Source organism: Chenopodium quinoa, unplaced genomic scaffold, assembly GCF_001683475.1.
Source record: "Chenopodium quinoa cultivar QQ74 unplaced genomic scaffold, ASM168347v1, whole genome shotgun sequence".
Taxonomy (NCBI): domain Eukaryota; kingdom Viridiplantae; phylum Streptophyta; class Magnoliopsida; order Caryophyllales; family Amaranthaceae; genus Chenopodium; species Chenopodium quinoa.
Genome location: NW_018743252.1, coordinates 6120570 through 6147665, shown reverse-complemented (window position 1 = coordinate 6147665; position 27096 = coordinate 6120570). Strand labels below are relative to the sequence as shown.

The 27096-nt window shown below is 35.2% G+C and overlaps 2 protein-coding genes across 6 annotated transcripts; one reads left to right on the top strand and one right to left on the bottom strand.

The window, feature by feature from the left end:
• The first annotated feature begins 772 nt into the window (after positions 1-772).
• On the top strand, positions 773-9291 carry LOC110735104 (glycine-rich RNA-binding protein 2, mitochondrial-like). The gene is made up of 5 exons (XM_021915256.1): positions 773-986; positions 2447-2583; positions 2751-2819; positions 4548-4654; positions 8220-9291. Exons 2-5 carry the CDS (start codon positions 2448-2450, stop codon positions 8787-8789), a joined length of 882 nt encoding a protein of 293 aa, XP_021770948.1. The 5' UTR covers positions 773-986; position 2447; the 3' UTR covers positions 8790-9291.
• Positions 9292-9791: 500 nt separating this feature from the next.
• LOC110735103 (protein RIK-like) lies at positions 9792-25742 on the bottom strand. 5 transcript variants are annotated; one of them, XM_021915251.1, is made up of 12 exons: positions 25572-25740; positions 23771-23990; positions 23218-23319; positions 22979-23013; positions 22802-22877; positions 18447-18518; positions 18245-18331; positions 15954-16047; positions 15672-15789; positions 14862-15336; positions 10597-10873; positions 9792-10413 (listed from the first exon to the last, which is right to left on the bottom strand). In XM_021915251.1, exons 1-12 carry the CDS (start codon positions 25700-25702, stop codon positions 10283-10285), a joined length of 1818 nt encoding a protein of 605 aa, XP_021770943.1. In that variant the 5' UTR covers positions 25703-25740; the 3' UTR covers positions 9792-10282. The 5 variants fall into 5 exon arrangements, with proteins under 5 accessions (XP_021770943.1, XP_021770944.1, XP_021770945.1 ...); XM_021915253.1 differs by lacking the exon at positions 9792-10413 and having other exon boundaries at positions 10732-11662; positions 25572-25742; XM_021915254.1 differs by lacking the exon at positions 9792-10413 and having other exon boundaries at positions 10732-11608; positions 25572-25742.
• Positions 25743-27096: the final 1354 nt, after the last annotated feature.

The window sequence follows — 27096 nt, the reverse complement described above, 5'->3', positions numbered from 1 at the left end:
AGTGAAGATCTTTCCAAAGAATATTCGAAGAGGATCTTAGTTGAAAGAGTTAAGGGGAGTACGTAACATAAGAATTGGAACCACAAGCCGCAACTAGCTGTTGATAAGAACAAGTTAAATCACAACGGATAAGTGCATGGAGAATATGGCATGAAACTCGGAACTAAAGCTGACAACTAACTCTGGATTCCACGGAATCAGGGAAAGAGCCGTTGAAGCATTTCAAGAAGACTTCTTTATTATAAATAGGAGATTAATCATTGTAAAAATCATCACAAAATATCCAAGCCTTGCATTTCATAGCAATTAGCAATTATTGGCATCGTAATAGCCTTATTCTAAACCTACAATGTACTTGTATCAAACATTTAACTTAGTGGATTGGTGGACTCATAGCCACCCGTAGTTTTACCCTTATTCTTGATCATCATCTTGTGTCTCTTCCTCCCTTTTCCCTTTGTTCGTTTCTCATAGATCATTCATCTTTATTCCTTGAACCTGCATTGTCATTCGCATTATCATTAATCTAGTTGTTGTCTAATTGTGCGTGGTCTTATCTGGCGATCAGTTTTGACCTAAATAGTGATTTTTTGCACTATTTTGGTAGAACTGTTAACACTATTAGAGGTTCTACTATGAAAAGTACAAAAAAAAAAAAAAAAAAAAAAAACTGTTCATGGTATAACCGCTAATGGTATTTATCAGTTTTACCATGAACAATGCTTTTATTTTCTTTTAATTACAAATTTGTCAAGGTAATAAACTAGGCAAACCTCAAAATAAATAAATTAATCCAAAAGAACCAAAACTTAACTTGGTTTAAACTTTAAACTCAATACCCAAATTCTAACTTTATTGTTTCTCCTGTCCGGTAGTCCTACTCGCTCGGCGGCACAACCTCCAGCATAAGAGGCAGATACAAACAACATTCTTCCAACTCTTTAAACCCTTCTCCATCTTCATCCCTTTAATCTTTCAATCATAGGGTATGTGCCAATTTCTGTTTTTTCACTAATATTTCACTAATATAACTAAAATTTATAGTTTAGTTTGTATAAATTGTATATCAATATTAATTAACCAATTGAGCTCAACATAGTAATGATTATGAATTTAAATGTGTCAAATATTATTGTTGTAATGTTGTTAGGAAACAATATAAGGTAATGTGAGATTTTTGGGTTCAAATACTTGTAGTTTCAAGACTCGGGAAGTGGAATGTGATTGTTTGGATGTAATTATATTATGCTATATTCATATTTTCATAAGCCAAATTTGCTCAACTATCAATTTTAAGGTATCCAAATTCATTTGAAATTTGAAACTTGTCGAAAAAGGCGCTGGCTTTTCAATCAAAACCTCACATAGTTGGCTATTTCACAATTTATTGTGCAAAGAGTGAGAAGATTTCCTTTTTTTAGTACACTTGACAATTTGTGCATAAACTTGTAAGGTGTAAATGCCTGGATGTTTATGCTTAATTTGAGGATGAAATATAGGTTCATGATTTCGGGTACGAGTAATAAGTGTATGATATGACAATTGCAATGCACTTGTATTAATTTGATGGGAAGTAATGGATTCAATTACTTGGATTCCTTTGGATATCTGCTTCATGGTTCTTCTTGGTATATACTATATAGCTAGCACATAAACTCTCGAAATGAAATAAGAAATTAAATTCTTGTAAAAGATAGTCTTATGAGTTTTATTTCCTTTTCCTATTACTGCTCAACCACTGTAAAACAAAGAAGCATCTACCATGTCCCTAAAATCCCCTGATGTGTTACGTCATTTGGGTTCAACCATGTTCTGAAGATTATGATATTAGCGATGTTACACAGATTCAATTAGGACTTGTCCAATGCATGTGTCTTAATATTACATTTCACTGCCTTCTGAAAAATGAATTGCGTTTTCTTGGCCCAAATTGGGATCTCTTCCACCTATTAGATTTCATAGCCATGTCATGCCACATCAGTAGTTTAGGAAATTTCTGGTCCATAGAAGTATAACATATGAACTTAAAATTATTGTTTAATTTCCTATTAATATTTGAAAGGAAAGCCTTTTTTTTGATAAACTTACAGGAAATGTTTAAACTCTGGTTCCACCAATGAGTTGTTGCTTTTTTTCCCCCTTTCCTAAGCAAAAGAAGAAATGTCTCAATGCCATGTCAACTTGACATGGAAATCTTGACCTTGATCTCATGTTAGTTTTGCACTTTTGCCACTTGCTTCTATGGGAACTAGAGAGTTTGGATGGATATTGAACTTTTCTTCTTCAAATTTCAATGCAGCAAATTCACCTATTATATCAATCAATACATAAATCAATCAAATTCACATATTATATATAAAAAAAAGGTCATATGCGTGATGTGTGGCCTTTTTGTTTAGCAAACATACATGTATTGTGGTCTCTCTGAATTCTACTTTATGTTCAGGATGACTTTTATCAACAAGGTTGGAAATATACTCAAGCAAACATCACACAAGCTGCAAAGTTTGGAGCCATCAGTTCTTAATGCATCATTTTACCAGGCTATTAGATGCTTTTCTTCCTCAAAGCTTTTCATTGGAGGTATTAAGTCTTTCATTTCTTCTCCAAATTGTTTTGAACCACCGGTATCAAAAATAGACATTGGTTTTAGACTTATAGTTATCTTGTGATTTCTGTCACATTATTCAGACAAGGTGGCTTGTTCAATATTGGTTTGTATACTTATATGACTGTCTATTTTGTTCCAGGTCTTTCATTTGCTACAGATGAGAATAGCTTAAGAGAAGCATTCCTACCTTATGGGGATGTCGTTGAAGGTGTGTTTATTCTACACTTTTTACCATTGATTTCTTTGCTAAAATTCTTTGGGATACTATGAGGGTATGAGATATTGATAATAGTTTTATCTCAATTGACTCATGGGCTACCACCTTTTTGGTCATCATGTCATTATTCAAGATGGATGCATCATTTCTCTAGATATGAACTTATATTTCTTACAAATATGTTATCAGATAAATTTAAGGGTATATGGTTTTCCAGTCAAAATTTTTGTAAAAATTTTGGTAAGATAAAGCTGACAAGCTGTGACTGTAAGCTTAGGACATGACAAATAACTCTAGTTTGTTTGTTGTTATCCTGATATGGATTCATAGCTTCCAGATTTTCTGAATCATTGCGAATGTACACCTATTTAGCTTAAGCACTGAACAGTGAGGCAGTGCCGAGTGCGATCTGGACATAGCCCCCCCCCCCCCCCCCTTAATTTTTTTTTTATTAGAATGTGGAAGACTTCTTATTTATGGCTTTTAAGTTTTAACTCCCCTTGAACATTCAATTTTTTTTATATTAATTGTCAACCGTACCAAGAAAAAACTAGCCCTGCCATCTTTAAAGGCACAAATATCTTGTTTACTATCATCAGAATCTGCAAAAGAAAATACCTGCTGCGTAGGGTTCTTCTAGAGAACTACGGCATATACTTTATCTTTACACAAATATATTGCAGAAATGGAAAACAAAAGCTCTGTACAGCCAAATTATAGGTCTCCTCAAAAAGAACAGAACTACTCTCTAGAGTCTTAAATAGTTAGCCGGTATGAAATTTTATAGTCCACGTGTAGATTCTTGAACTTTACCATATCCTTGATTTAAAGATTAACTAAGAATCCCAATTGAGAATTACCTTGTGACGTAGTGCATTCTACAGGCGGCCTCGAAGTCAAAGGGGAAGGAGGAAGAGGAAGAGCCTACCATATGATTGGGCATGGAGGATGTACTAACTCCCCTAGGTTGGGGGGTGCAGCCTCTACATCGGGAATGAAATCTCCTGGAATCAAGGTCTTAAAAGGAACCGCCCAAGTAGTAGCCCCCCCTTCCCCCCCCCCCCACCCCCACCGTTTGGGGCAAGGAGGAGAGGGAAGGTAGCAATGGTGCCTACCCTTCACCCTTCAACTATATATAGCAAGTCGGCTAGTCTCCTCGATGAAGGAGCAATTAATCATTGCCTCAATGTCTAAGGCACTAAAGCCGCCCACAGGAGTCATCAAGCTAAGATGGTTTTCAAAAATGAAAGCTTTAGCAATGATGTTTATCATCCCCCCACATTGGATACCCCCCCTCATTTCGGTCTTATACCTAAGTGGAAACTTTTTGAGAGCAGAACTGTTGAGCACCATAACAAGGTAGCAGTTCATCGCTGAAGTGGAAATTTTGTCCTGACAGTGAGTCTACATAGGAGTTTGCAGAGGAATTTGAACAAAGGTTTCCTGCTTTTGTTGTCTAAACTTGAGGACAAGTTTGTTGTCACCAGGGGCATTGTAACAGTAGCTTCATAGATTTAGTTACACTAATCAAGAAGTTGTTATAAAGTTGTTTCAGGTTTGTAACACTGTAGTGTGTTCAAAATATTTGGAGAGTGCATATTAAGAGTGTAAATGAAGTGTATTTAGCACTCATCTTGATTGAAGTTGTATCTTTGATATACTCTTTTTTGTTTTGTCAACCAAGGATGAATTTACAGCTTCTGTGTCTGTTTCTTGCAGCCAGGGTTATCTTTGATCGTGAGTCTGGAAGGTCAAGAGGCTTTGGCTTTGTCTCTTATGCATCTGCTGAAGAGGCATCTTCTGCCATCCAAGCTTTGGATGGAAGGGTAATGACTGACTATTTGCTCTTCTTTTATGGGCTATTTTTTTTTAAGCAGTTGGTTGCCTCACTATTTTAGTGGCTTAAGTGCAGCTCTGCCCTTTGCCACTTGCCAAAAGTAATGCAATAACATAAGGCGCAAACACACACACACACACACACAACTCCATGTTTGGATCCTCCAATTTCCTCTAGCGTTTGTTATTCTTGATTTTAATCCTTGATAATTTTGTTTTCTGATCCCCATTATCCTCTAGCGTTTGTATCCGTGATAATTTCGTTTTATTTTTTAATTTCTAGTACTCGTTCAACTTGTTAACTCCATGTTTGTGTGTGTGTGTGTGTGTGTGTGACTCTTGATTCATAGAAATTTCGTTTTGATTGATTGACTTGCATGCTAATCTGTGGAAATATGACCCTACTTGCCATTATACTTATTGTTGTGGTAGTTAAGTAATTTGATAGGGAGATTTATCTATACCCATTTTGTCTTGAATTTGAAGCCGCAACATGTTCGGGATTCATCCCTCCACAATAAGATATATCATGATTTGTACCACCGCAAATCTCACATGAGAAAGCATTGACTTGTGAAGTGTTTGAACTCGAACCACCATTTGAGTACAACTTGGCAAGCCCTTTATCAACAGCTCAATTTGATGTTGAAGTTGATTAACCTTTTTTAACTTATATCTTCCTCCTTCCTTAGCTTGAGTCCTCCTTCGACCTCCCCATGAATGATTCTTGGCCACTTCTTCAACAGTAGCTTCAACTTGGTTTTAAGGGACCTTGATCAATATTGGCCCCCGCATCTAAGTTTGCTCTTTATATTGGCTCCAAGCCATCATAGAAAAACCTCATAAGCAAAGATTGATTGAATTCATGATGGGGGCAAGCTCTTGTCAATTCCTTGAATCTCTCCCAAGCTTCTCATAGAGTTTCCTCCAAATTTTGCTCAAATGAAGCTATTTTTCTTCTCATATCGGCGGTTTTCTCTTCGGAGATGAACTTCTTGAGAAAAGCTTTGGCAACTTCCCTCCATGTGGTGAGAGAGTTTGGCCTCAAATGCTCGAGCCAATTCTTAGCTCTTTCAGTGAGAGATTGACAGGTGCATTCGGATGTACTCTTGGCTAACTTAATTATTTTGAATCATCGCGCATAGCTCAAGGAATTGGTCTAGGTGTTTAATGGGATCTTCACTTGAAGCTCCATAAAATTGCTCAGATTGAACCATCCTTGTGTATTGAGGATGGATTGTGAAATTTGTTTCTGGTGAGCTCATAACTTTCCGGATTTCCAAATTCTCGAAATGATGCATCATCCTCTTGCCTGACATTTCTTCGAATTGACTAGCAAAAGAAGAAGAATCACCTTCACTATCAACTATTACCCTAGGTGGTTCTTAAGACCTTCTTTGCATTCACCAAAGCTAAGCACACGATTAGTAATGACAAGCAAGATAGGACAAACAAAAATAAAAGAAAGCAAATAAAAATGACTAGCAATCACGAAAAGGTATGAAAAAAGAGCCGCTTCCCCGGTAACGACGCCAAAATTTGATAGGGATGGAGATACGTCGCTAAATAAATCTCCCTATCAAATTACCTAACTACCACAACAATAAGTATAATGGCAAGTAGGGTCATATTAGCCCATAGAAGCACTCAAGTCAATTAAACAAAACGAAATTTCTATGAATCAAGAGTAATATATATATTTTTTTTTTTTTGGGTGTTTTAAGTTAATGAGTACTAGAAATAAACAAAGAAAACGAAATTATCACAGATTAAATTCAAGAATAACAAACGCTAAAGGAGATTGTGGGATCCAAACATGGAGCACAACAACAACGAAATTCATGAAATAAATACCAAGGGAAACTAATCCTACCAAAACAATTCATTTCCATGCAATAATTCTAGCAAATTGATGAATATTATCTAGTCCTAATTAAGATTACTTCCATGCAACTAGATTAGGCAATGATCAAACTAGGGAATTAAAGAGCGCTACATAATCCCAAATAATAAATAAGCACATATTCATCAACTCAAGGCATAATATTTCAATCAATCCTTATCATCCAATCATTCATACTCCATGTTCTTCACCCCCTTCCCCTAGCTAGAAACCTAGCCTAGAGAAGGAAGGGAAGCCATGGAAACTAAGCTAGAAGAAACAACAAACTCAGCAAAACAAACCATCATTCTCAAACATGGATAACAAAATAGAGCAACAAATCCAAACTACAAACAAAGATAACAATCAAATATTAAAGCAATAAACAAAATCGAGAGAAAGAGGGAAAGAGATTACTCAACAAAAGCTTGGATTGAAATTAACTTGAAGGAAAACCAAGTGCTACAATGGAAGATTAAAGATTACACTACTTTCTCTCTCTAGAAACTTAGGCTAAAAACTCTCTAGATTAGGGCTAAAAATATGAATATCGAGTTAATAACATCCCAAAATGTAATTATCCCCCTCGCAAAAATCCTGTAGGCCAATAGAAAAGAAGGAAAATAAGTCGGTCATTAAGACCCATTGGTGCATCCGCTCCAACAGGCTGGAGCAAAGCGATCGCTCGAACTCTTCATTTTTTGTGGAGCGGCCACTCCTATTGGGTAGAGCGACCGCTCCATTGCTGCTGTATTGAAACTTTGGCTGCTTTCTTGCTATCCTTCGAGGCATATCTCCTAGCTTCTCAAGCCTTCAAGCAACTTAGGTACGGCTTGCAATCTTCATTCCTAAGTAACCTAAATCATGAACTCAAGCACACTTGTGAGAGGTTAGGGGAGAGGGGTAACATACATGCAACAAGATAGCTAGGAAAATTGACATAAAAGGCAAAAAAAAAAACGCAAATAAAGACCAACTACTAAGGAAAGCGAAGCTAAGAGAGAAAGTGGGTAAAACTACAATAAAATGAGCTAGAAGCCTAGAAGGTTGAGAAAGAGACTAAATAAAGGGGTTATGAGACATATAAGTGGTCTTTTAGACCACTTATCAAACACACACACACACACATAGAACAACAACACAAAAATAAAAATAAAAAATAGCGAGATCATCATGCAACTTAGCACCTCCTACATTTTTTAGTCTAACATACCAATTATTGTAGACTTGTAGTATGATGTTGGTGACTAATATGAATTCAATGAATGACTTGGATCATTCTTAATGACTGGATGATTTTATGGTAACATACTTCTTATATCATTATTGGACTAAATTTATAGAATTTTTTTTCTTAAACAATGGCAAAATTTCTACATTGGTCAACCAGAGCTTACAAAAATTGGGGCAGGGAGAAGCCATTTGCTGGATAGCCTCTTTTGGTTTTGGATAATGTTTGTGTACTTGAGAAATTTGTGAATTATGAAAGACAAACTCTCATTAGTATTTTGGACTTCTGGTTCTTTAGGAGACCATCATATTTGATTAAGAATTCAATTAGAATTGGTGGTGTTGTTATTTCACTTTGCTATATTACTGGGTGCAGATTTCCTTAATTCCAGTGCACTTTTCTTCTAGAAATTCTAATTCACTGTTCAATTTATAACTTCCAGGACCTTCATGGCCGATTTCTAAGAGTAGCTTATGCTGCTGACCAGAGGCGTACTAGTCCTGGTCCAAGTTTTTCTGGTGCTTCTGGTTATGGTGACAGCTTTAGAGGAAATTATAGTTGTGGAACTGTTACCAGTCACACTGGTGGCAAGTTCAGTGGCGGAGACAGTAACAACGCAAATGGAGGTAGTTATAATTCCCTTAGTAACACAGGATTTGGAAACACTGGAGAATACAGTGATGGAAACTGCAGCAGGCCTAATGCCGGCATATATGAGGGCTTTTCTGCCGATGGAAATGGAGCAGCTAATTACACTGCCAGTCCTGATATCTTCAAGACCCATGTCTCAAATGGATCTGGTGGTGGGCACTATTTACAAAATGCAGGTAAGGACTTTGGAGGCAATCCTGGGGGTGCTTATGGTGCTGCATTTGGTGGATGTAGTTTCGAAAATGGTAGTCATGGGCCCACTGGCAACTATAGCAGGAGCGGTGATGGCAATGGAATTGCTGATAGCTACAACGGAGTTAACAGCTTTAGCGGCAAAACACTTTATAATACCATGAGATAAGACAATGGTAATTGGCAAGGTCATAAGTCGGACACCAGCAATAACTGTAATAATCAGGATGAGACAAGAGGCAACATATATGACAATGGCTATGTCAATTCCAGGTTTGGTTGATTGGAAAATATTACCGGATGATTGAACCATCTAATTGATTCATCATGATTCACGGGAACATGTCTTTTTTTTTCGTTCCTTGCTTATATCGGTTTTTTCCTTTTCTCTATTTTTTCTTTTTGACAGGAATATTGATGGGTTTTTAATGTAGGATTTGAGGGTCATTTTTAAGGAATTCTCACAAAGTAATACTTGGTCTGGTGGAATTCTGGAATTGTAAAAGGTTGATGTTTTGGAATTGTCAATCAAATTACAATTGCAACATTTGGAATTTCACTTTTGTCAATGTATATCATTAAACGTAGATTTGGAGTTGTGCGCTTGAGAATGCTTGAAATTAAATGTTTTGATTGTGAATTTTGTAATAATATTCAAAATTATTGCTTTATAGTATTAATTTTTAATAATTATAGGTTTCATATGCCTTATACAGTTATACTTTACTTTCCAAATAAAAATTATAAATAAATAATAATTCCAATTTAAAAAAAAAAAAATCAATTGAGCAGATAAAAGACCTTGCGAGAAATCATCACTCCTCCAATTGAAGGATTCAAACTCGGAAGTCCAAAAAAAAAAAAATCATTGCTAAACTCCCAAATTATTACATAAAAGCTTTATGGTTTTCGAAATCATAACTACACCAGACTCGCGTAAAACCAAACTCAGACTAAACCCAATCTCCAAAACCTAGACCAATTTCACCAACAAACGCATACCCTGCATGTCCTGCACCCAACTATAATCGAAGAAAGAATCAGAGATACATGAGCACAATTCAAAACCGCCAGAGTCAATTGGCCACCAAAGGCGAGATAAGCTTGCAAGCAAAGGGCGCCAAAAGGTGAAAATAGCAGATTCTTAGAGGGTGTTTTCACATTAATCCTCTTCAATAAAATAACCTTTCCAATACTTTATATTTTATCCGTACATCTTTATCAAAATTCCATTGCATCAATACCCACTAACCATAAAAACAGACAATATGCTGCAGTAGCAATACTGGAAGCTAGCTCACATTTCATTAAAAAATTTGACATTACAATCTGCATAGTTTCTTTTCTTCCAATCCATTAATGCTGAAAGGGGAAGAAAGAGATTTCTAATGGTATTATAGCATCAACCAAAACTAATTGATACAAGCATATAACATACAGCAACAGCATACATTAAAACTAGCAAAGCAGAGTGACCTTCTCAACTCTGAAATCCACAATGATCCTGGAATCTCATTTTGGTTCTTTGTTATTTAGACAAGTACCGCGAGTCCATTATCTGCAAACCGTCACCGGAGCTTGTCTTTGATTCACGTGGCCTGGATAGACGAATTCTTCGATGCAAAGTACATATCATTCAGTTCCGTTGCATCAGATGTCATTTCACACTGCCCAGAATGGTTTCAAAGAGGCAACTTGATTGGCGCTGTTCTTACATGATTCTTTCTCACCTTCCTCGACATCATCATCATCATCATCATCGTCCCCATATTCCATTAGCTTCACTAAAGTATCTGAAACGATAAAAAACTTTCAGATATTTGTTACAAAAGTTACCCGATGGAATTATATACAGTCGTCTGAGCATGCAAAATAAACATTATATTTTATGGTTTTTCTCTAATTTAACAGTCACGGAAGGGATTTTCTTCCCCCAGGTGGTAATTCTTGAAAAAACAATTAAGCTCTGCAGCTACCTGGGACAATGGGTGGATTTAATTTAGAAATGGTGTCCCTGTCGTTCACTTTACTGACAGAGACCGGTGAATCAAACTTAGGCAAAGGTTTATGCATGCTCTTTGATGAAGGTGGTGGTGGCAGCATGCTCTTTGGTGGATTTTGTGACAGAGGCATGCTTCTTGAATCCAGGAAAGGTGTAGAACTATTCCTTGGAGGAGGAGGAGGAAGCATGCTCTTCAAAGAGGGAGGTGGAAGACTCGTGTCTTTTTTACATGGGTCCTGGAGATCTGATTCCTGTAACAAAGTGAAAATCACAACAAATTTGTTTACGAGTATACGATGGCAAAAATGCAATAAACAAGGCTAAAATTGAGCTTAAATGATGTCATTGCTCTGTAAAAGTGTATCCATGCTTCACTTAATAAGGCAAAATATTTTAATACTAAAGTCAGGAAGGCAGGAAGAGATAGTCTGAACTTGCAAGAAATTGAAGAAGAGTAGCAAGCAGAGGTCAACGAATATAGTTAAAATAAGAGATGGAGATGCAAGGGAGAAAATATTTCAGCAAAAAGAAAATAGCTTGGGATTTGTTTGTTTATCGCCTTTTGTTGCATATAGGATCAGCAAAAAGAGAATAGTTTGTTGAGGATTCGTTTGTTTATCACCCTTTATTGCATATTCATAAGGGTGATCAACAAACATATTGTCAACAACCTATTCTCTTTTTAAAGAGCTACACATGTAGCAACAGCAGAAATGAGGAAAAGAAAAATATTATGGCAAACTTGAAGGCACTGGAAACTGAGCAATGACAAAATTGGTGCAGCTAGGCCTGCTACCAAAATGTTGTTCCAAAAGTGCAAATTAGAATGAGAGATGTCAAACTCTACGAATAGAGTCAAGAAGAATGAAAATAGAAAAAAAAACATATATTAAAAAGCCAACAATCAAAACGACTGATCCAATAGAACAAGGAGCAGAAGCACTTGAAGCCCTCATTGGATTTGCTCCCAACTGAAGCTGTAAATCCTGTGAAAACAGTCCATATCGGCCTATTAGCTGCATAGAAATCAGAGAAAATACCTGGAATAATCAGTAGAAAAGGTTAGCCATCATGGAAAAGAAATAACTTTTCTAAATTAAAAATAATTGTGTGTGTGTGTGTGTGTGTGTGTGTGCAATTTGGATAGCTTAATTAAGGAATTATTACTACCTTTGTCACAACTTCACTGCCACATTGATAAACATGCATATTAAGGGGAACCAAAAATGACCACTAGGAAATAATTACTACATTTGTCACAATTTCACTGCCACATTGATAAAAACATACATACTTAACTGGAGTTATGCAATTATAATACAGAATAACAAAAATAAGAGAACATAAAATATTCCAAGTTGGAAAGAACAGTCAAGGTGAAACAAAGGGAGAGTCAAAGGAGTGTCAATATAATAGGACATAGTCCAGGACACATCACAGTATGAGCTAATCATGACTAACAAGTGTTTTTTTGAAGACTAACAAGTTATAGCAATGATGATACACAATCCACTCTAATAACCAAGAAAGCTATCTAGACTAAAATGATGCAAACTCAAACAATTGATGATAGTTAAGCTAAATGCATACAAGTATGAAATTCTATCACAAATTCTAGTAAGCAGTTTGTTATAACCCCAAGGTCCCCAACAAAGTCAACATATTCCAATAAGAAAAATGATGTTCATGGGTTATCTAATACTTCCTCAGTTTTATTAATATTGGAACAATGGACCTTTTGCACTATTATTCATCACTCTTGTTTGACCATATAATATGATTTATACGTTAAGCAAAATATAGTCATATGGGATCTTGTTGGATTCGTCTTATAAAATACTTTCACAATATCAACTTTTTATAATTTTTACTCTTACACAATTATAGATATTTAGCATATAAAATGTGCTTTGGGATGCGTAATTTCATCCTTGTTGCAATATTAATAGAACGGAGGAAGTAGAAATTAACTGCACAAAATTCTTATTCATGTTATATGAAGCATACAGAAGTAAAAAAATCACTTACAAAGGAAATTTAAGAGCATGAGAGAACTTGGATTATAAATACATCTGTGTGAGTACAAAAATAGAATATTTAATCAAAGAAGAACACTAGTCAAACTCCTTTTACAATGTGGCTTACTTTCTTTTTGACTTTCACCTAATTTTCATTCAGACACATTAGAAACTAAATATATGGGATTAACGCTTTGATTGATTGATTGATAAGAAACTAAAAAATATCTAAGAGCATCAGAAAAAATTTAAATTTGACAAATAATAACGAGCAGAGGAAGTTTAGATGCATGGATGTATAAGTATAATATGTTTTCCAAGCGTTGTTTATCAAAAAGGAGACGAGAAAATAATGACGAACTATTACAGCCATGTTTTCCAACAACATTTAAATTCATATGAGAAAGAACAGGACTAAGAGATATCAAAGAATTTTTACCACTGACGAAGGTGGGAAACAGGAATGTAGAAAAGAATGTTACCAAAGTGTATTACCATTATTATTAACAAGTAGTAATATAATAATAAATAATAATAATAATAATAATAATAATGCCTAGTCTGGTATGCTTGTTAATGATAATAAGAATGCACCAAAGTGTATTACCATTATTATTAACAAGTAGTAATAATAATAATAAATAATAATAATAATAATAATAATAATAATAATAAAACTGCAGCCCTAATTATAGTTTTTTCGAGAATAATTCATTAGATTCCTATTACAGCTAGACAATGAAAACTGATAAACCTTGTCATCAAAGCGTAGTTATGAGCCTATAGTACTTAAACTCTTCATTTCAGCTTGAGTATTTATGTTGCATAAATGACACTCCAGACACGTATAAACACTTTGACATTCAATATTTCAATTTTGTTCATAAAATATAAATTCCACTCAAGTATATGTGCATATGGACACTGCACTTGTATACTATTCCATATGACCATACCAAAACATCAATATTCATGAGTGTTCCTATATCATCATATAAAGAACTTTCCATGTCAGACTCTTGGATACATACTTAAGCTTTGACACCTTAATAAAAGTCTTTGCATCATAGAAGTGCTTCACTATTACTTGTATCATGTATGAAGCCTGGCTCTGGATTGCAGAGTGCTTAGGAAAATAGACACACAAAGTATATAGATAGTTCTCGGGATAAACACTACATCACTGACAACAACCCAATTTCTCCCTCTTAAAAGGTGAAACGTAAAACATCATTGTCACAAACATTAAATCACTAGTGAAGGTATGGTATGATCTTCCATGATCAAGGCAACGTAACAAATTCTTGTTAAAGTTAGACCAGAACAGAATTCTAGTCAGAGGAGATCTCTTTTACGTTTACTTACTACCAAATATGTTTAAGTTCGTATTATTAAACAAGATTAACAAGATCCCTCATGATAATGTCTTTTCTTACAAATTAGCATTAAAGTGTAGTCAAAGTTCAGTAAGAAAAAAAGATCGGACTAAAGCAGACTAGAAATATTCATACCAGGCCAGATCAAATTTGACAGATTCATACCAGACTTTTATAAATTCAAACCAGGTGAAGAGAGCATAAACACATGTGTCTAGTCCAGCTTCTTTGTGGGAATAAGTTGTAACTTTAGATATTCTTTCAGCCACCTCTTTAGGGATTCTGTGCGAATCTTGCACAATATTAACATCTGAACGCAACATTTTTCTCCGATTTATATCATTTGTGGACTTTAGCCCCATTGATCTCCTCATTCAGAAGAGTATCAATACCAAAAATTTAGGGCCAAGGACAAGAGTCAATTTTACACTTCAATGTCCTCTAGATTCAATTCATTCAAATCTATTGAATTCAACCATAACGAACAAAGCAGACAAAACATACCTTGGGGCTCTATATTCAGTGGGTGGGTCATATTTTCCTACATTTACGATTTTACAAAACAAAGCAGGTAAGATATGGAGAACACAGCTTTCTTCTCTATGTGAAAAATACGTTCCATTTAAAATGTTGATATACTTCTTATTCTTACCCTCAACTTAACTAGAAGTCCAGTCACTTTAACCCACTATAACTCAGGATAATAAGTTGTTCCTCAGCCCATACAAGAAAATTCATTGAGATACTTTTCTCAATCAATTAATTATAGTGAAAATTCTTTGCATACAAAACAAATTTAATAGAAAATATCTCACTCCAGCTGAACGAACCAAAAATTAAGGTACCTGTTGGGAGATAGCAACTCTATTTACAGCTGCAGGCAACTCTTGGAATTTCCGCTTACGCTTTTCTGACTCTGATAAGCTTTTTGACATCACCCTTGGAGTTGATGTAGCAGGATCAACTGTAGAGGAGACTGGACCTGACTGTCTAAGAGCTAATCCCACTTGCTGCAAAGGTGTGGCCTGCGGATATATTCCAGCATATGCACTGTAGCTAGTACAGGCAGTCAGTGGCTGGGAATAGGGAAGCCCATTTGTTTGGGCATGGCCAGGAGGAAGCAAGGCTCCATGTTGCACTACCTGCCCATAAGAAAAGGAAGTTGGAACCACTGCTCCAACAACCAAAGGAACAGCTACTCCTGGCATTGAAGTTGCAGCAGAACTCAGGTTTTGTTGCATTTCTGTCCCTGAACTCTGAACGCCAACCAACAATTGTTGTGGGGGTGGAACAGCACCATAAACTTTGCATGATGAGACCCTGTACCACAAAACTGTACTTAATACAATGTACAACACCAATTTTAATACCTAAAAAATAAATTAAACATATTGGAGTCCACTAGCAAACAGGGAAGGCTGATGATAAGTTGACATAGATTGGTCCAATACAAACAATTTAAATCAATGCAGCCACAAATAAACATTATATGCAACACAAAAGAGGAAAAAAACTGCGCCCGTCCTGCTAATATCATGTCTCAGAAAATGCATTTAAATTTAATGCTTATATAACGAAATTACTTTTCCAGTATTTCCATAAAGAATAGTCTAACACAAAACCATATCAAACATATATTCATACGTAAGAACTACCTATTTGCACCACACTCTCTACTGATTGTGTCCAAAAGATTTTCCGCTAAAAGTTTTGCATCTTCAAGGCTCTTTTGATTGCTACTGGACAACAGTAAATGTAAAGGTTGCTGTCCCTCTAGGAGCATGAAAAACAAACAAAGTGAGACTCGCTCTAAATTAATAAATAATGTCAGAAAAGACAAAGAGATGCCTCTGAACAGAATAAAGTTGGAAAATAAAAAATTAAAAAATAATTAGGCAGCTCCAAAAGGTTAAAAAAAAAAATGGAGGAATGGCTACCTTCACCCTGAATGTTCCCAAGATACCCTGAACCACGCCCACGTAGTACAACTGTTGCTCCTGTTTCATTTATAATGTGATTTATATATTGGTCCTGCAAGTACAAAAACCAACCACCACCAACCAAAAAAAAAAAAAAAAACATCTCTCCCAATGTATGGAGACATCAGAGAAAGCTCAGACATTAGAAACTCCTCGCATAAATCATGCATAACAAGAAAATTAGAATATAATGTATTCATCAGAAGGTTGAGAAAAAAGAAACTATATTATCAACCAGAACTCTCAGAATTCATCCAAAAGGAACCAAAATATTTTAGAATGATGGTTTGAGCCAATCTCAAAAAACATGAAACCACTGGTAGTGATATCACTATAAACATTTTCCAAAATGGCATGAAGTTGCAATGAATTAATAAATAAACTCATCTATAGATGAACTAGATGAAGCTCATGCGATGCACGGTTTATTTGTATTTTTTCAAATAAAATATTTTACTAAATATATATTTATCTAATAAACTTTATGATATTCGCTTGCTTACTACTTGAATTTATTATTATAAAATGAATTATTAACTTTGTTTCTCATATTTAGATAAAACTTGTAATATAAAAAGATAATATTTTATTTCACAAAGTTTCATACGTGGCTGGTCACACCGTGTGGTCGAGATTACTTAAGGTTAGGAGTTACTTGATTGATCAAGGTTACTCAATCGATCAGGGGTTACTCGGACGGTCAGCGGTTACTCGGTCATTGTTTGGGTGTATCTCAGCCAACCACATGATATGGCAAGCCACACAAAAAAACGCACTGATTTTATATTAATAATTAATATAAAATTTTTGATATAAAATAAATTGCAATTCTTTTTTTTCATTGGCTAAAATATAACATTTTTCTATGTGACGCTCTAAAATTAATCATACGTGGCATAATCCTATGGTACCGTTTTAAAATTATTAATCCTACATGGCGCTTTTTTATTATAATCCTATGTAGCGCTTTAGAAAAACTATTCTTACGTGGCATAATCCGATTGTAGCGTTTTAAAAATATTAATCCTAAGTGGTGCTTTTTTATAATAATCCTACGTAGCGCTTTAAAAAAAACTATTCTTACGTGGCATAATCCGATTGTAGCGTTTTTTAAAAATATTAATCCTAAGTGGCGCTCTAATAATTTTTTTAAAAATAAAATCCTATGTGGCGCTCTAAAAACTCGGAAAAAAACTCCCCTTAATATATATATATATATATATATATATATATATATATATATATTAGATTTATAATATTTTCGTTCAAAATGACCTATTAAATACGCACTTTTGGAAATTAATATTAAAATATCAACAAAATAAAAAAAAATCCAAAAAAAAAAAAAAAACACCACCCAAAATCAAAGTTTAGGTAACACTTCCCACTGACAATTTAAGGGGCCCACTAAATTATTTCCCTCCAAGGGCTCCAACTACCTATGAATTACTAAATCAAACCTCTCGTATTTAAAATGTCTTCCTTCTTCCCTTAGATTCAAAACACAAAACTAATTCAAGCTACCAAAAGCTTTAACGATTGATTGATTTCTTTAAAAATAGGCATGATTCTTCAATAATGTATCCATGAATATAGGGGTTAGGGTTTATATACAGTTGTGGTTCACCCAATTATAAAACTTAAAGATTTCAAGTAGGGGGATTAGAGTTCTTCAATAGACTTAGAGGTTTTCATTTTGGGGATTTAGAGTTACCAATTACCATTGAAAGGTTTTTCTTTGCTTAACAATAAAACAGTTTTGGAGAAAAGTTGTTCAAGAGATTCGATTTCACTTTCTTTATAAAAAAAAATGAAGTTGAAAATAAGGGAATTCAATAAGAAAGAAATGAGGACGTTGAGGGAGACAGAAATAAGAGGGGTAGAATTGACTTTTCACATGCCAAAAATCGAAAGAAAAAAAAAAAAAAAAAAAAAAAAAAAAGAAGGGCCCTAGTTGGAACCACTTGTAAATAGTGCAACCCAAACTTTTTGAGATTTTTGGGTAGCTTATCATTACAAAAAAATAATAATAATGATAATTAAAAGGTAGTTTATTACAAGTGTATAATTTAATTGATAGTTTCTACCAAAAGATCATGATTTTATTTGCACTACATTTCCTATTACAAGATAGGTGTAATCCACTATTGAATGTCAAATATAGGATGGAGAAGCAAAGATAGTTTAGGTTCTTTCAATATTAATGTACATTAGTAAGAAGGCAGGTGTAAGATGCGAAATTGACTCACATTTGGACCACGTATTCTTGCAACCATGTTGAGTGATGGATCTGCATCAAAGCCCAAATAGATACATGTGCTAAATGGCTGAGATACCTGATTACATTGTGATGAACAAAAACTTAGCTTTGGATAAAATTCAACAAAAAATTTGAAATTCTGGAACAGTTTATGCCTGCAATGATCTACAACTAGCAAGCAAGTTTCGAACCTGTTTCAGCATATCCTCAACCATGGCAGCTGCACGATCTACTGCAAGGATCCGTTCTGATGTCTCTTTCAACTGCAATAAAGTCCACACTTAAATTCTCGGATAACATAATTCTGTCATAACAGAGGCACTTTTTACAGATCCTTCCTTTAATTTCCACCCCCTTCCCCTATCCTCCTCCTCCTCTATAAAGCATTTAGAAAGTACTATATATAGAAGTGTGCCAGATGGATGTTATCTTTATAATGCACCAACTGATAAAATCTCTATTAAAAATAAAATAAAAAAATAAAAAAAATAAAAAACACATCAATGTGTTTTTCTTAATCAAATTAGAAAACAGAATATTGTAGATTTTCCATGGTTAGCAAATTACTAAGGATAACTTGTATCAGAATCATAAGAATCTGTGAACAAGATGCTTTCCTTAGTTGGTGATCAAATCTCAAAGGTATTCTTGTGCATTATGTACGACTGGCAAGATCAATTAACTTCTATTCTCCTTGTTCCAGAAATAGATAAATCAAATTTAACTTTTCAATTATTGAAATATAAAATATTTGCATCCACTGTGTGAGGCAGGATAAGTAAATTACAGCAACCAGAGTACTTGCATCAAAATCCTTACTTTTATCCGGCCCGACAATGAAACAGAAAAAAAAGACATAATATAGGTTATATATGTCTGTAATATAGGGAAGCTAAACCTTTAAGCTAAAGCTTGACCAAGGATAGACTCAGCTCAGCTAAACACATGATTGGTCACGCTCGACTTGATCTCAAAGCTAATCGAGCTGAAAATTTTAAGGTACGCTGATAGAATACTATTCATCAATAATTTATTACATACTTGCATGATATTGGATTGATTAAAAGGACTGTTTTTGTCGGGGGGAAATCAAGAAAAGGTAAAGGTAGTTCATCTAAGGGGGCATATAGTATAGGGTAATTAGAAAAGGGAAAGGGAATTAACAAGGCATATTCCCTTTGTTGTTGCTTGTAATGCCCACTTTAGTCACTCTCTTTACCCTCTCCATCCCCCAAAGTCCTCTAATTTGATTCCCCACTCCCCATGGTATTTCCATTCCCTTTCTTAAACAACCATACACTACCACACCATCAATACACCACCACTGCCTCTCACCACCACCGAATGCCATACCATGCCACTTTCACCCACGCCGTCCAACCATTGTCATCCTCACCGGCACCACCCCGCAACCACCACCTCTACCCACTCGATAATCATCCCGAAACCAATCCTCCCACCCACCCAAAACCACCCCACCATCCAAAACACATATTCCACCGTCCCAAAACCATACCCCACCACCCAAAAGCCACCCTCCCCTAAACCAACCCCCACCCAAAAAATAAAATAAAAATAAATAAATAATCATCTTACCTTGAAAACCCACTGATACCCACTCATAACCACCAACACCCATCCAAAACCCACACCCTAGAAATTCGAAAAGAGGTACCAAGATTATTAATGAAAACATACCTTCTGATATCATCCATTATGGTTTTAGATGGTCAAATTCGACCTTCAAAACCTTAGAATTTACAATCTAGTGTTTTCATGGTCGAATTTGACCTTAGAAACCTAAAAGATAACAATGGCGTGATAAAACAATTAAAAAATGAGGATGGAGAAGAAGAGCGGCAGCAACATGGTTGCAGGAAGGAGAGTGGCGACGACGGTGGTAAGGAGGGGAAGTGGTGTGGATGGAGGGTGGTGATGACTTCATGAGAGTGAGTGGAAAATGGTGTAGCAAGGATGAGAGAAGGAAGATATGAGATACCAAACAGCACCCTATATCAAGGTAAGTTACATTCTATTCTCCTTTCTCTTTCTTTAACTCATTCCCTTTCCCCTAAATGAACAAAACGACCATAAATCCCTTTCAAGCTGTTTTGTTAGCTATTTTTCAAATTTCCTTACCCCAATTTCCTACTTAAATTCTTGTCCGCATCAAGGCCCAAGGGTTATCCCATTATCCTCTACCCCCCTCATGTACTCCACCACCACCCAACCACCAGTCCACAAAACCTAAAACCTACTTTCACCCAACCCACATCCAACCGAGAATTCCTTAACCTAACCACCACCATCCATCAAAACCCGACCTCCACAATCACCTACACCAACACCCACCAAAATTTCCCACCAAAAACAAAGGTCAACCCACCATCAATAGTGAGCAACCAACATCTCCATTAGAACCTTGATTACTCCAACCAACCGCCAAAGTTGAAGGTCTAGGATTAGATCCACACATAACATGTGAGGATGACTAGAAAGAAGAATATTATTGTATTCCCTTCTTCTAAGAGCATAATAGTAGAGCATGTATATGTATTGCTTTCATATAAGGGATTTTCCATATGGTACCACTATACAATTGTCTTTTCCATATGGTACCCAAATTTTTCTTTCTTTCATACGGTACCACCGAAGATTAGTGTTAAGTGAAACAGTAACAGCTGTAACACTCCGTTAATTGGGACGTTAATTACACATTCCAAAGTAATTTAACATGTTTGTCCTTTCTAGGAAATTACATTTTTACCCTTAGCTAATTACACATTCCTCCTTTCTCCTTCATCTTTACTCAGTGTTCCTCACCTCATGTTCATTCTCCTTCTTCTCTCTCCTCCTTTTCAAATTCATTTTCTCTCTCTTCAATTCATGAAAATTTCTGCAATTTTTTTTATGCTTTGTTAATACTTAATAAGCTTCCTATATATTTTTTTGTATTTGATTTTTCGTTTGATGCTGATTTTGTTTGTGAAAATTACCTTTGAAATTAGTGAAATTTCGATTTTGTTCAGCTAGTTATGTCTTTGATTATGAATTAATGCTTGACTATAAGCGAGATTTGCGTTAATTTGGCTAAAATTTATGTACGAATTAGCTTTAAATTTGGTGGAAAAGTAGATTTGAGCTATAATTTTACTCCGTATTCTTTTTCGTCTTCCTCTGCGATTTGCAATAACATACGAGTATCAAATTGAAATTGTCAAAGTGAGATGATTCATGTTCACTCCTCACATGTTGATGAGATTGTTTGTTTAGTGGGTGGTAGTCTCGAGCGAAGCCAAGGATTGATAATTTTGTGTTCTTCATGATGTCCATTCAAACTTTGGAGTTTTTGGTCCAGAATCATGGGGGTGGAATCTTCAGATGCTCATCGTTGGCTAATCTAAGCTTCTTAGAGGGTGTTTAGTTCATTAAGTTGGAATGGATTGGTATGTAATCTCATACTTAAAAGATATGAATTCTAAAACCCATACTAGTCTAAAGTTGTTTGGTTTCATTGTTGGAATGGATTCTATCCTTCATAAATAGAATAAATTGTAAATCTTCGGGGGAGGGGTGGGTATGGGATTCCATGGGTATGGGGGAGAGTTAGAACCCCTTGGGTATGAGATTCCATTACTGAAAACCTCAACCAAACAAAAAACTAGATGGAATGGATTCTAACTCCATTCCAATCCATTCCAAATGTTCCAACCAAACGACCCCTTATTGGAGTTTGATAACAAATCATCAAGAAATGATTTTGATAGTGCACCACTCAGCTAAATAACATCTCATATAGCAGAGTGTTACTGTTTCAATTAATGCTAATCTTTGATGGTACCGTGTGGAAAGAAGAACAATTTTGAGTAGCATATGGAAAAGAATTGTATAGTGGTACCATATGGAAAATCCCTTAATATAATTACTTAATAAAGATTGGAATTTTACTACTTCCCTAAAATTGCTACATCAAATAAAATTATAATTTTCATGAATAATATTGTTACTTAATACTTAATAAAATTATAATGGAATCGTTTATGAATCAGCCTAACTCAATATCACCCCTACTTTCGACACACTACCAGTTTACATATATGAATTAATGAGCATGAAATGACATTTTCTATTTTATCTAGCCATTTCATTTCATTTCATTCCATTAAAAAAAAGTAAATAATACTCCCTCCGTCCCCGAAACTTCGACCCTTTTAGCCTAATTTTAGTCCCAAAATGTTCATCCCATTTGTATTTTAATACCCTTTAATTTGCAATAATATTTGTGCAAAATTAGCTTCCCCATGCAAATTTTGCTTTTTCTATATACTTTTATTACTTTCTCTCTCTACTTTTTTGCAATTTCAATGTAAATTTCCCTTTTCAATGTACTTTTCTTAGTTTCCCCATATACTCTTACACTTCCAATTTAACTTCTTAATACCCGCGAAATCAACCCAAAAGGGTCGAAATTTCGGGGACGGAGGGAGTACAAGGAAATACAATTAAAGGGGGAAAAAAGGGAGATAATCAGGGGCACGTAACATACATGAGCTCCAGCAGATACGTGAAGGTAAAGTGGTTTATCACCATCTGGTACTGCATTGGGTGGTCGATACTTGCCCCTGGAGAATATGTCATCATCACAAACAAGATATGAAAAGGAGAAGATATAACACGAACAACCATCAGTAAGGCTTTCAAGAGCCTCCAAGAACAGACTAACCTAGTTATTACGACTGCACCAGTACACTTTTGAATCTGCACTTGTAAACCAAACAGTGCATGAGTCTCCTCGTAAAGTAATAATACTTATATCAACTGATGTTTACATCAGCCAGCCTATGCTTCCAAGTTGGTACCCCTTACTTTAGGGTGTGGGTTTTTTGAAACAAAAAATACCAATATTTCCATCTGAAATGCGAATAAAAAATAAAATAATAGTATTGGTCTATGGGAATTCACCTCTTCCTGTGTCTGACGTTTTGTCAGCTTGTAACGCATAGCTGGATCTGCATCATTTATAACAATTTCTCTTGCTATTATGAGATCATCCTGAATCTTCGGCTGTAATGCCAGAATGATACTTATAGATAAGTAAATGAAATAAATCAAGAAAATCCTGAACTAGTATAAAACAATGGCAAATTGGTCAATGGACAACCACTTAACATAGGTATTATTATGCCCTCCAAAAAAAAAGAAAAAGGAGAAGCAGTTTCATTAAATACACGTGATGAACAAACACATTGCTCACCCAACAACCATGGATGCAGACACTCACATCAGATAACCCATCTTCTTTTCATTATGACAGCCAAAAGAAATCATCACCATTCACAGCCACACAAGGTAGATAAATCACAAAATTGTTGATATGCATACAGAGACTTTCACTCAAATAAGAAAAAATTCAGTAAGTATAACAGATTACAAGAGTTATATCAAGAACCACTATAACTAAAAATATAGAGGATAACATAAATCTATAATTCTAAGACAAGACAACACAGCTCACCTCAATTAGTTTTTGGACCACAGCAGCAGCTTGTTGTTGCACAGAGGCCTGAATACTGACATAAGAAGCTTTCGTGGAACTGGTTGAAGCAGCACACGAAGCTGAAACCGCTCCTGGAAGAGATATACCAGAGCATCCTACAGTGTTCATGGGTAGCATTCCAGGCAAAACTCCACAAGAGACAAAAGATTCGTCAGGCTGATCCCACCTCCTCTTCTTTCTGCAACAATAGTTGAACATTATTGCAAAAAATAAAAGAAAAAAGAAAAATTACAGTATAATGATATAAATAAAGTCTTAAAGTGATAAAGGTGTTACAGCAAGAGCAAACTTTTTACAATGATAAAACTTCATACACTAATCATTAGGGGTAAAAAGTGACAGCAGTAGCAGTCACAGTGTCGCAGAAACAGCACCTCATGAGTGTTAAATCAGTACTTGACTACTTGCAGCCATCAAAGTGTAAACTGAACTGCAAGTTTGTGATTCTAGGGTCTTGGGAAGATATATCTAAATCGTACAAGATTATCTACTTCCAAACACCTTTTGTTGTTATTTTAAGATGGGGGATAAAAATTGAAAGAGTATCTACCTTATAATAACAGATTATAACAACTAATGCAGTGACATCAATGAAGAGAGAAATTTGGATAATGGACCAAGTGTCAACAAACTTCAATCTCATTCTGCCTCTAGGATTATGAAGTACAACCATCCTCTTAACTACCTTCTCACCCATTGAATAGACCAAGGAGATAGGAGAGCTTGACCTCATTTGCAAAACTTTCTTAACTCCAAAAAAGAAAAACCTTTACTGATAATGTAGTGCCGAAACGGCAAAACCTAGCCCTGTTTGACAGCATCTTCTATAAGAACTTAGCAAATCAACATTAGGTGCATCCATGCATAATGAAGATGTATTCACTATCCAAAAAATCAGACTCATTCTCAGGAAGATGATCTCACTTAAAACAAAATAAACCATTAGACAACCTTTCACAAGTCATATACTCATATTGCTCATACCCTTAGCCAATTTCCATACTCCCTCCCTATTATGAATCTGGACAATATCTTTCCGGATAGTCAATATCGTTATGCCACGGAATGAAGCTATAGAATTACACTAGGTTTTTGGCAACTACCTACTTTGATTGACTACAATGTTAAATACTAAGAATTAAGCTATAGAATTACACTAGGTTTTTGGCAACTACCTACTTTGATTGACTACAATGTTAAATACTACAGAAGTATTCGATTCAATCAATTTAATTATGCTCTAGTAAGCCATGGTCAGAACTATAGTCGGACGCTATGTACTTGTACCCAACAACATACAATAGTTTATTATCAATACTTACAATGCTACTTTTGGGTCTATAACCCATAAAAGTAATAGCTCCCATTAAACCAACAATCACCCACAAAAATCACAATTTACGCCATGCGGTAGTTCCATAATACTTCGTAAAATTCACAGATTACACACCTTAATTTATAAAAATTGCAAAAACATAAATAAAATAAAAATAAAAAAAAAACATGGTCAAACACCCAATTGCAAGTTAATTACTTGGTATTCAACCACAATCCTCATCCAAAAAACATAGAAATCGAAAAAAAACAACATAGATCCAATTACGCAACAATAACAAGAAGAAAAGAGTTGGAATTAAAGAAGTTAAATTAGACAATAATTTGAGTTAGAATTCTTGAAATTGGAATTGGAAAACAAATTACGAGAATATTATGATTTGGTGAAAATTGGAAATTAAAGAATTTAGTGAGAAGAATGAACCTTTGCTTGGAGATTGAAGCTTGATTTTCTGCAACGTAATCCTGTGTCATAGTTTTTGGTTCGTTGATTATGGTCGCCGGTGAAGAACAAACGGTGGACTGAAGGAGAGGTGTTGAAGGGATGTTCGTCATTTTCTGTCTTCCAATCTTTTGTTTTTACCCTTTTGTCTTACAAGGGGTGTTTAAAAGGGATTTTTCACTAAATTGAGCTTTTTTGGAAAACTATTTATCAAATTGGTCTCGTGGCAAAAGTATTTCCCAAACTAAGCTTTTGGGGTAAAATGCTTTTACACCCAAAGTTTTTATAAAAAAATTCAAGAAATAAAACGCTATCTGAGACAGCGTTTTACTTGTTTGACTTTTTTTACCCAAACTTCGTATTTCTTAATTTATTGAAAAAAAAATACCTCAATACAGGAAAACGCTGCCTCACCTTTAGCATAAAACGCAGGAGGCAACGTTTATACCTTTAGCATAAAACGCAGCCTGTGGCAGCGTTTCTTGAGGGGCATAAGTTCAGTTTCTGGTGCGTTTTTCACATCATCACAAACACATTTTACACTCTTTCTCTCACTAAAGTAACCCTCATTCTCACAAACACCGAACCACCGCCGCTGCCACCGCCGCCCCTGCCGCCGCCCAAGTGAAGGGAAGCTATTGCCGGCATTGTCTCACTCACTCTCTAAATCCGGGTAAACCCTAAATTCGTAGTATAATTTGACATTGAATAGTTGGTAGTTTTTGTATGTTGTAGCAAATTGTGATGTAAATTGTACTAATTTGTTGCTAATTAGTAATGAAAATGTGATAAATTATTGATAATTATTGATGATAATGTGGTACATTGTTGAGGAAAATAATGTGGTTTATTTTTGATGAAATTGTTGATGGTAATGTGGTTTATTTTTGTGAAAATAATGATGAAATTGTTGATGGTAATGCGGTACTAGTATGTTGATAGTTGTATGCGGTACTAAGAATTAATGAATTTGGTGTTGATAGTGAGAATGAGCTTGTTTCATTGTTGCCATATTAGCTAGACATGTAGGTTCTTGAAATTTGATATGACTTTCCATTATCAAAGCTATGTATGTTATGTATTGTTAAATTAGGGTTTATTTACGTTGTTTTAGAATTCGATTATCCTTAAATGTGTTTTGGTTGTTATGTAGAATATGGCTACACAAAATGTAGTGTTGTTATGCCGGTGGGGAGGTGAAATTATGTTTGATGGATCAAATGTTGAGTATAGTGGAGGGAATATGGAACTTATAACACTTGAACCGAACATGACTGTGATTAATCTGATGAATGAGGTTCACAGTATTATCGGCTCAAACACAATGAATGTTGAACTGAACCTTAAAATGAGGTGTGAGACTGGCCATGGGGTTCAATTGTTACCTGTCTCTACAAACAAACATTTAAAAGCTTTGAGAAGCATTGTTGCAATGAAGGGTGTTCCTAATGAGATATATGTAGAAACGGTGCCTATATGTACCCAACAAAGTACTTGGGCAGAACAA

What these genes read in the sequence shown, in the direction of transcription:
- LOC110735103 (XM_021915251.1), bottom strand. Translation starts at nt 25,702, where the DNA reads ATGACGAACATCCCTTCAACACCTCTCCTTCAGTCCACCGTTTGTTCT. An exon ending in GGTGCAGTCGTAATAACTAG is followed by an intron (nt 22,878 to 22,978) that starts GTTAGTCTGTTC and finishes CATATTCTCCAG; the next exon opens with GGGCAAGTATCGACCACCCA. An exon ending in ACGTATCTGCTGGAGCTCAT is followed by an intron (nt 18,519 to 22,801) that starts GTATGTTACGTG and finishes ACTTTATTGCAG; the next exon opens with TTGAAAGAGACATCAGAACG.
- LOC110735104 (XM_021915256.1), top strand. Translation starts at nt 2,448, where the DNA reads ATGACTTTTATCAACAAGGTTGGAAATATACTCAAGCAAACATCACAC. An exon ending in CTCAAAGCTTTTCATTGGAG is followed by an intron (nt 2,584 to 2,750) that starts GTATTAAGTCTT and finishes ATTTTGTTCCAG; the next exon opens with GTCTTTCATTTGCTACAGAT. An exon ending in TCCAAGCTTTGGATGGAAGG is followed by an intron (nt 4,655 to 8,219) that starts GTAATGACTGAC and finishes TATAACTTCCAG; the next exon opens with GACCTTCATGGCCGATTTCT.